The following is a 10,078-nucleotide window of genomic DNA, read 5'->3' as shown; positions in this document are numbered from 1 at the left end:
GAGTTCTAACGAACCCATCAGCTACACCCAAATCAAGGGGCTAGCTTACCACGAAACTTTTGCCCCTGTAGCAAAATTGGTCATTGTTCGGGTCCTCTTCTCCATTGCTACAGTGAAAGGTTGGTCTCTCCACCAACTTGATGTTAATAACACTTTTTTTCAAGGCGGTCTCGACGAAGAAGTATTTATGAAACTTCCTCCTGGTTCCTCAAAACAGGGGGAGTTAGTTTGTCGCCTTCACAAATCCCTTTATGGTCTCAAACAGGTCTCTCGTCAGTGGCTTTCCAAGTTCTCTTGAGTCCTTCTCAAAAAAGGATTCACTCAATCGTATTCCGATTACTCTCTCTTCTTTTTTCATAAGGATTCCACCTCCATTTATGTCCTCGTTTATGTCGCTGACATTATCATCACTGAAAATGATGATATTTCCATCAATAAACTCAAAATCTCCGTTAATCACACCTTCTCTCTCAAGGATCTAGGTCGCTTACAGTACTTTCTTGGAATCGAAGTTTCACGCTCCTCTAAAGGTATATTTCTATGTCAATGGAAATATACATTAGACATCATGAAGGATTTCGGCTTGAAGGCCTCTCGACCGTCTCTCTTCCCAATGGAACATAAACTTTGTCTCTCTCCATTTGATGGGGACCCACTCCCAGATCCAACGATATATCATCGTCTAATTGGTCGATTACTATATCTAACGGTTACCCGTCCTGACATCACATTTGCAGTTAATAATTTAAGTCAAATCATCCAACCTCCCCGCACTAATCATCTCGATGTTGCACATCGAATTCTTCGCTACCTCAAAGGCTCCCTTGGCAAAGGCCTAATTCTCTCCGCCTATAGCTCTTTTAAAATCTCAGGAAACTGTAATTCCGATTGGGTTGTTTGTCCCTCTACTAAAAGCTCTACAACTGGTTATTTTACCGTGCTGGGTCCAAGCCTTTTATCTTGGAAATCCAAGAAGCAACCTACGGTTGCTAAGTCTTCTCCTGAAGCAGAATATCGTGTCGTTGCCTCTCTCACTTGTGAGCTGCAATGGCTTAAGTACCTTCTTCATGACTTTGGGATTGAACACTCGTTCCGAATGTCTGTCCACTGCGATAATCGGGTCGTTTTGCATATTGTCGGCAATTTTGTTTTCCACGAAAGTACCAACCACATAGAAATTAACCACCACTTTGTTCGTGATAAAATAAAGACAAATGTTATCAATTTACTCCTTCTGCTGAACAACTCGCTAATATCATCACCAAACTGCTTGGTGCTGTCATTTTCTAGAAGACCATTGGCAAGTTGGCTTCATTACCATCCCTGCTCCAACTTGAGGGGGGGCGGTATTAGGGCCACCTGGTTGGATCCATCCACGAGCTCATACATGACCCAACAGATGACCCAGATCGGCACATATAGATCTCAGCCAAACCGAGATAAACACTAGATATTATCTAGCCATAATTTCAAGTAATCTCTTGTATAGTTATGATTCTGTGTAACGTAATAGTAGTCTAGATAAACATTAATACTTATATAAATACTCATGTAATAACATCAATAGAAATATCAAGCAGAGAATTACTTTTCTCCAAACCTCTCTACTCTCCATCTCTCGGTTCACACTACCTCTCTCTCTCTTTCGATTATACTTTAAGAGGATAATTACTTCTTCAAAAAAAGAAACGGTACTTTAGAACCCACTTTCTCCGACTTTTAAATCTTAACCATTAGGATTGTTTTGTGTGGGGTGCGTGTAACATGATCCGTCATATGTGGATGTTCTATAACTTGTCCACGTTACGATTTAGTCTCAAAACTAACTAAACCTTGAAAAACATTAACTGCGTTAGGCAAAACTTTAGACGAGAATATTACATTCATCTGCAATCTATTTCAAGTTATTTTGCCTCTAAACTTAAGAGTTAGGAAGTGATGATGCATAAAATGTCCAGACATTGACTAACATCTGAAGAGTGAAGATCAGACCTGAAGTCCAACGGGTCAACCCGACTTAAGGCAGCAGGACCGTTGAACCCTTGACGATCTGTCACATACTCCCCTAACTGGGAGGTCGGCTAGAGGAAATCAACCCTGTTACGCCCTCGGCATGACCAGATCAGCACTGGGGTCTCCAAAAGAATGAGGAGGGGGGTCCGTGTAGGTTCGGTCGATGCCTTACGCCCAGAACTGGGAAGGTAAAAGTGCGCTGACCTAACGACTTAATCCCGAAATATCTTTAAAGATCTTAGTCGGTTACAAATCTGGAAGTGTTTAAGCAAGCTTGGACATATCTACTTGAAGATCTATCAACTCTGCAGGATATCTACGAAATGTCCTTGAACTTAGGATATTTTTATTTATCCTAGATACAAGATAACTACGAAGGGAAACCCTAATTCGGCCTATAAAAAGGCCTCATATCACCTTCTTCAAGGTAAGCTGAACAAGTCTAACAGACTCTACTCCCAGAAGGATCAATCAATACTCATTATTTTACTGTAAAGAGCAATCTGACTGGATTGACTGTCTGAGCGGTTTTCTTTCTTTTTGCAGGTTTTCCCCCAGGTTTCTAAGAGAATGAGTAGGCATCGAAGGAATATCGATCATTTAGATGGAATATTCAATCATAACGGAGGTTGTCATGCATAAACTCGCTTTTCATGTTGATATAACGGAAGGTCATTTTTTGACATCAGCAGGAAGGACGAACACAAGGTCGTGGCTGGTATTTAGGGTTCCAGTGGTAAATTTTAGTTGAGACCGTTTTGAATGAACTAAAAATAAATAAATTTATCTGCGAAGTTATAGAAGATATTGAAGTAATTTAAATATCAAAATATAGTAAATTGTTGGTGAAACTAAGCTTAACATATGATTTTTTTATATTACAGTCATAACGTTTATCCGAGTAACGTTTCTCTGATTTGTGGAATCTCAATGTCTTAATGTTATGTAATACTATACTCATTATTTTTTCTAGTTCACTGTATAAACGAGACTCCAAGCATGGAGGTAGCATGAATTGTACGCTCTTACAGAAAATAGGAGTAAATAGCCAAGGACAACAATCCAACTTGAAACCCTTGACATAATATCCAAAGAAACAACTAACTAAGTTATATTACATTTTTGCTTTCGACCGTTAAGGACATTTCCAATGTCGGGGGTCGGGGCTCCCAAATTTGAACTTGGGAACCCCAGCCCCTAGGCATCCAACCTGGGAGCCCCACCCTCCCGGGCTCCCATTTGGGAACCCGAGCTAGGGGCCCCAGTCCCCAGTTATAGCCGTTGGGAGTTCCCAACAGCTAGTTAGGAACTCCCAACAGGTTATTAAAGGTGGCCCCCTTTAGGGACCTACCCCATTTACCTTTCTTTTTTTTATTAAACGATATTTATAAATATTAAAAATGTAGTTTTTTAAAAATAGAATTTCATTAATTAAAAAGACAAATACATAATTTCTTCTAAAATATTAGTAAAGTTTGAAATTCAAAATTTTAATTTTTAAAAGTCAATGATTTCATAGTTGAAAATTGAAACACAAATCTCACACGTACAACACACATGTACATAACTTATGTTGGTGGGTCCTTGTTGAGAACCTGACGTTGGAGTTGAGAAAAGTTAGGGGCTCCCAAAATGAAGAGCCTCAGCCCCCAAGTTGGACTTGACCTTAACATCACATCATAATATATTAAAAAGGTAAGTACTTGGGAACTTCCCAAAGGAGATCCGTTGTGGTGGGTCTGTGTCGGCCTCTTAGAGAAGTATTACTATATACATATATATGTGAAATAAATCTCAAAATACTAGACATGGTTGAAAAATCCCCCACGGGTTTCTCGTCCTGATTGCACGTGATTTCACTGTTAGACTCCCATCATTGACATTATCTTTTCTTTTTGATCCAAAGAAACTTCTTTATGATTTACTTCTCATATCCTTAAACATTAAAATACCAAGATTTAATTTTTCCTCCCCATCAAACCTCCTATTTAATTAGTTTTTTTCCCATTCTGAAACTTCACTTACTTTCTTTTTCGTTTCCTTTATTTTTTGTTGAAGGTGGAATGATCTACTTTGACTTCTTCATTAAATTTACAGAAAACATTTAATTCTATAACATGGGTATATTAAATTCAGACAGCTATTTCGTTTCTTGGTAGAGCTTAGGCGAAGTGAAACGAGAAAGCACGACATCAGGCCACAACTATTGTCCACCTAATGTTTGGTAAAACAAATAGTAATTTTTATTTTTCAAAATATTTTATGAGTATAGGTGTGATATGACCATCTTTTTTTTTGTTGAACTAGATGTGACCATCCTTAACAGAAAAAAAAAAAAAAGGTGTGATGTGACCTAACCATGTTTTGGAATCTTTTAAGACCTAAAGCGATAATAAAGGCCTTCTACATCATAAATAATGTTTTTGTCCAAATTTGTAATATATATATATATATATATATTACAAATTTTTAATTGTGTTAGACTTCTATATTGGTCTCTAATTTTTGTCAAACTTACTAATTCTGCCTTTGTAATAGTTTTGTAAATTTGACGTAGTGCCAGGGGTTTAAGTGGAGATTGAAGATGGTGGTGAATAAGAAAGAAGAGAGAAAAAGAGTCATCATCTCCACTCGATTATATCTGTCAGCGACTATTAATTGCAGAGGGAGAAGAAAAATTAAAAAGCATAAAGAAAAGAAAATAGAATTAAACAGATTTTGTAAAAATGTCGTAAGAGCCGAACAACAGTTGTTCAGAAATCGGGGGCCAAAATGAAATAAAGTCTATTTCCACGACTTATCACTTATACATTTACAATAGGTTTACAAATACTCCCTTTTATTTGAAGTGCAGCAACCCAACCAACCCTCATTGAATTTCAATAAATTTTATTAATGTGAACTATAACTGGTTGTACATATACATACATATATATATGTGTGTGTGTGTTTCAGTGTGTGTATCCCAATTGCTCCCAAAAGAAGAGAAAAAGGAGAGGAAGGAAAAGAGTAATCAGTCTAGGTGCAAAGAAAAGAAACTCATAGGCAATGGATCCTAATGGTGTTGTTGCTGCAGCGGCTACTACTCAAGATTTAGATGATAACAATGAACTGATGATGCAAGTTCAGAATTATGTATGGAAATGTTCATTTAGCTACATAACCTCCATGTCCCTAAAATGTGCTGTTGAATTGAGCATACCTGATGTGATTCACAAACATGGAAAACCCATGACTCTCTCTAGTCTCGTCGAAGCTCTCGCTCTACCAAAGACAAAAACCCGTTTTCTTAATCATCTAATGAGCTTTTTAGTTCACTCAGACTTCTTTCGTCTGCAGAAACTTAATCAAGAAGAGGAACAAGAAGGGTTTTGTTTAACTCCATTTTCAAGATCCTTAGTAAAAGAAAACAATCCTAACAACTTCTCATCTGTTGTTCTTTCTATGGTGGATCCAGCCATGGTAACACAATTTCAGTATTTGAGTGATTGGTTCCGAGGGACTACTAGTAACGGAGGTCAGCAAAAGACTGCATTTGAAACTGCACATGGTATGAACTTTTGGAGTTATACAGAGAAGAACCCTAAACTTGGAAAGACATTTGATGATGCCATGGCTAGTTATTCTACCTCACAGATGAATGAAATTATCGAAATGGGTACAGAACTATTCAAGAATTCAAAGTCTTTGGTTGATGTAGGAGGAGGAATTGGGATCTCTGTTCAGGCCATTTCTCAAGCTTTCCCACACTTAAAATGTTCTGTTTTTGATCTCCCAAATGTTGTTGCTAATCACTTACCCGAGACTAATCACTTAGAGTTCATTGGTGGAGACATGTTTGAATCCATCCCTCGCGCAGATGCAATTCTTTTGAAGGTAAATATCTGAATCTTTTTTTCGTTTTCTTTTGAAATAGCAAACACTGTTCTCCGCCAACCACCCAATTAAATTAGGCTTCACAACATAAATGGGTCTTACTTTTCTATATGTAAGGTTTTCTCGAGTTTGCGTATAATTACATGTACTAAGGTTTTGACAGGAGATGGAAGCCTAAAGAATATTGACTCTTACACCCAATTTGATGTTTCCTGAATAGGTCAAAAACATAGTATGGGATAAGTGCATATAAATTATGATTATAATGATTAATTGCAGAGTGTTCTACATAATTGGAGCGATGAAGACTGTGTAAAGATACTAAAGAAATGTAAAGAAGCCATTCCTTCTAGAGAAGAAGGAGGAAAGTTGATTATACTTGATATTGTGATGGAGAAAGACAAGAAACAAGAAGATGAAGTGACTGAAATCCAACTACTGGTTGACCTTCTTATGATGTCTATGTTTGCTAGTAATGAGAGAACTGAGGAACAATGGAATGAACTCTTTGTTCAGTCTGGCTTTACTAACTATAAAATAACACCTCTTCCGGGCCACGAGTCTCTAATTGAAGTTTACCCTTAATTATAATTCTCGGTGCTTATGTTTACTAGTTTGTTTGTTGCTTTCTATGCATTTTCTATGGCTTCTTGTGATGAGACTATGGTGGTGTTTGTTTTTTTTTAATGTCTGAATCTGAATTAGCTGAATCTGAATTGTCTGAACTGAATTGGTTGAATCTGAATTGACTAAATTAATTTAGAAGTCAGATGTTTGTTTTTTAAATCTGAATTGATAAGTCTGAATTGTTATTTTGACATTTATGCCCTTGTTAAATGTTTTTGAAAAATAAAACCTAAAGCCCAATTTCTCCCCCCTATGGGCCTACCTTATAAACCAAAGACCAAACCCTAAATTCTTTCCCCTCTTTCTATTTCATCTCTTTGCCGTCTCTCCCTAAAACAAGCGTCATCTCTCCAACAAGAAACGTCCGGCAGTGGAGGCACAATGGAGGTCCGGCCATGAAGTCCGGCGAGGTTCAAACTCTCTCTATCTTTCTCTCTCTGTGATTCATTTTCTCCCTCTCTCTGAGACCCTCTTTCTCTCTTTGAAACCCTCTATCTCTCTCTGAAACCTTTTTTCTCTCTCTATCTCTCTCTCCGATTCACTTTCTCGACAGATCTGGTGGTTCATGATTCTAGTGGTGACGGTTGGTTTCTAGTGGTGGTGCCGATTTGATTAGTGTTGTGGTGGTGGTCTAGTTCCTGTTCTGGTAGTGGGGGGATTTGTACCTGTGTTGTTGTTGGTGGTAGTCCGGGCAGTTGGTGGTGGTGGCGGTTTTAGTTGGTTGTGGTGGTGGTGGTGGTAGTTTCGGTGGGTGGTGGTGGCGGCGGTTTCAGTGGGATGTGGTGGTTTCAGTGGTAGTATCGGTGGTGGTGGTTTCAGTGGTAGTGTCGGTGGTGGTGGTCTCTGTGGTGGTGGTGGTAGTGGTTTCGGTGGTGGTTCATGTGGTGGTTTCGGTGGTGGTTTTGTTGGTGGTTTTGTTGGTGGTTTTGGTGGTGGTTTTGTTGGTGGTTTTGGTCGTGGTTTTGTTGGTGGTTTTGGTGGTGGTTTTGGTTCTAAATAAAATAATGGTAGAATATTTTGAAAACATATGGGGGCATAAATGCCATTTAACTCATTTCAGCCATGGACTTTTGTTTTCAGACTTGTTTTGAAGTCTGAAAAATATGGACTACTTTTCAGCCAATTCAGACAATAATCCAATTCAAATAACATTTCAGATTTTCTTAAATGAAGAAATCAAACATCTGAAATCTGAATTGATTCCAATTCAGATTTCAGATCTGAAAATTTGAAAAAACAAACAGCACCTATGAAATGTTGTTTTTGTCTGAATGTAATGTTATTTTTCTCAGAAATGGATTCTCATATTATATGCAATTTCAAATCCTACAATTGCAGTTACTGAGGTAGTCTAAAACTAATGGTTCTCATCGTCCTCTTCTTTCATATGGATTTTCGAGTCTCTCCCTATACGACCTGACCTTTCTTTGCTATGCTAATGGTGTACTTGAGGAAAAAGTTTCGTTTGATAGTTTTGTGTGAGAGAAGTACAAAATTTGAATTGTCAAAGGCTGTCATTCATTGCCTCCATTGAAAGTTATGTTTGATAGTTTTGGTCCCCTAAAAATAGGTCTACTTGAGGAAATAGGCTACTTCAAATGGTTTGAGTGCAATTTTATTTTACATAGTTGTATGCTTCCATCAACTAAAAGCCATGAAAAAACTGTGATTTTTAAACAATTCAACATAATACACTTATTTGCCACCGGCCATTAAGGAACGAAATGATTACATATTCACAAAATATATTTCTTTGCTGTAACACACAACCTAAAAGAGCGAGGATAGTCTGTGTAAGAGAACAACCCAATAAGCTACTAGATTTCGCCTTGAGCAAATAAATATACATATTAGCAGAAGTTTGTTGAATAGCACGATCAATTGCTTCACTTCCCTTTTCTCCGGACGAAGATACATTTTGGAAAAAAAGATGGCCAACTTTCACTCAAATTGTTGGTCTAGTGTATCACATCCAATTGCTGGCTAGGGAATAGGCTTTGTATGGTGTTTCTAGACAGAAAGTGTTATAACTAAAAGTCGCGGAAGCTATCGAACCTATCCTAGAAATTGATCCGATTATGAAGATTAATTGAAAAGCTAAGCCAAAATCAAATATGCGAGCAGAATTTAACGAGGTTCGGCTTTAAAGCCTACGTCCTCGGGCGAACAAGAAATCTTTATTGAAGGATAGATGAAGACGACTAACACAACCCGCAAGTTCGTCCCAAGATGGTACCGTATAGTAATAACCTTCTATACTAAATCTTCGACGACCGAGAAATTTAACACCGCTCAAAAAACTATGAAAAATTTCTCTCACTCTTGCTCTCTCTCTAGCTCTCTAAAGAAGAGTTGTTGTTGCTTGTGTTGGTGTGTTGGTGATGTTGATCAACCCCCTATTTATATTATTATGAGGCGGTGGGAATTGAACCAAAATTGGAAACCAATTTGGTATGCATCCACCGCCTATACCATCTTTTGGAAACTGCCCATCTATTGGTATACAAACCAAATTGAATAGCTTTTAGAAACTGCCCATCTAAACCGCCAAACCGCCATCCAATTTGTCCACCGACAATTGACTCCCACAATTCTCCACCTCGTACATAATTTGATATACTTCAAATTTTGGACGAACACCAGGATACTCCTTGTAAGATATATCTGCTTCTTGTAACTTCTTCCGACTGCACCATATGGCCATGGCTGCCTACGTACCCTTTTATAGGATCAAGCCTACCGTAGTTCTACCAACCCTTCACATAAAGATTATCTTGTCGCCATTACGCCCTTTCGGGCAACTTAACACGAGCCGATTTGCAGCAATTCCAGACAATGCTGAAACTTGCTACATGTCACCACTTTAGTCAACATGTCCGCGGGATTCTCATCAGTGTGTACCTTCATGAGAGAAACATCACCTTCCTCTATGACATCTCGTACAAAGTGATACCTGACATCGATATGCTTAGTGCGAGAATGGTGAACCTGATTCTTCGCCAAGTGGATCGCACTTTGACTATCACACCATACATCTACGCACTCCTGCTTAATCCCTAGATCATCCAGAAGACCCCACAACCACAATGCTTCCTTTACACCCTCGGCCATAGCCATATACTCGGCCTCCGTAGTAGATAACGCAACTGTAGATTGTAACATCGATCGCCAACTAACTGGAGCACCATGTACCCTAAATACATAACCAGTAGTAGATCGTCTTCTATCTAGATCGCCAGCATAATCTGAGTCAACATAACCGCTTACCTGACATGTGTCTCCACCAAAGCACAAACCCGTATCAACGGTACCCTTCAAGTACCTCAAGACCCACTTCACAGCTTCCCAATGTGTCTTCCCCGGGTTTGCCATAAACCTGCTAACCACACTGACCGCCTGTGAAATATCTGGACGAGTACACACCATAGCGTACATCAAACTGCCAACTGCACTAGCATACGGTACACGATCCATATGATCCTTCTCCACCGTAGTAGTGGGAGATTGTTTTCCCGAGAGCCTGAAGTGTGGTGCCAAAGGTGTTGACACCGCCTTCGCATTC

At 38.7% G+C, this 10,078-nt stretch overlaps 1 protein-coding gene across 2 annotated transcripts; it reads left to right on the top strand.

Moving 5' to 3' along the window:
• The first annotated feature begins 4,957 nt into the window (after positions 1-4,957).
• Positions 4,958-7,833, top strand: LOC147567010 (putative O-methyltransferase 3). 2 transcript variants are annotated; one of them, XR_015230645.1, is made up of 3 exons: positions 4,970-5,889; positions 6,169-6,555; positions 7,761-7,833. XR_015230645.1 is itself a non-coding variant. In XM_086653604.1 (2 exons), the coding sequence occupies exons 1-2, from the start codon at positions 5,062-5,064 to the stop codon at positions 6,472-6,474; spliced, it is 1,134 nt and encodes a 377-aa protein (XP_086509730.1). In that variant the 5' UTR covers positions 4,958-5,061; the 3' UTR covers positions 6,475-6,675. The 2 variants fall into 2 exon arrangements, 1 of the variants encoding a protein (XP_086509730.1); XM_086653604.1 differs by lacking the exon at positions 7,761-7,833 and having other exon boundaries at positions 4,958-5,889; positions 6,169-6,675.
• The last annotated feature ends 2,245 nt before the right edge of the window (positions 7,834-10,078 follow it).

Source organism: Eschscholzia californica, unplaced genomic scaffold, assembly GCF_041429995.1.
Source record: "Eschscholzia californica isolate CP2 unplaced genomic scaffold, dmEscCali1.0.p SCAF_1, whole genome shotgun sequence".
NCBI lineage: Eukaryota > Viridiplantae > Streptophyta > Magnoliopsida > Ranunculales > Papaveraceae > Eschscholzia > Eschscholzia californica.
The sequence above is the reverse complement of the archived record's forward strand: the minus strand, read 5'-3'. Positions and strand labels throughout refer to the sequence as shown.

What these genes read in the sequence shown, in the direction of transcription:
- LOC147567010 (XM_086653604.1), top strand. Translation starts at nt 5,062, where the DNA reads ATGGATCCTAATGGTGTTGTTGCTGCAGCGGCTACTACTCAAGATTTA. An exon ending in CAGATGCAATTCTTTTGAAG is followed by an intron (nt 5,890 to 6,168) that starts GTAAATATCTGA and finishes GATTAATTGCAG; the next exon opens with AGTGTTCTACATAATTGGAG.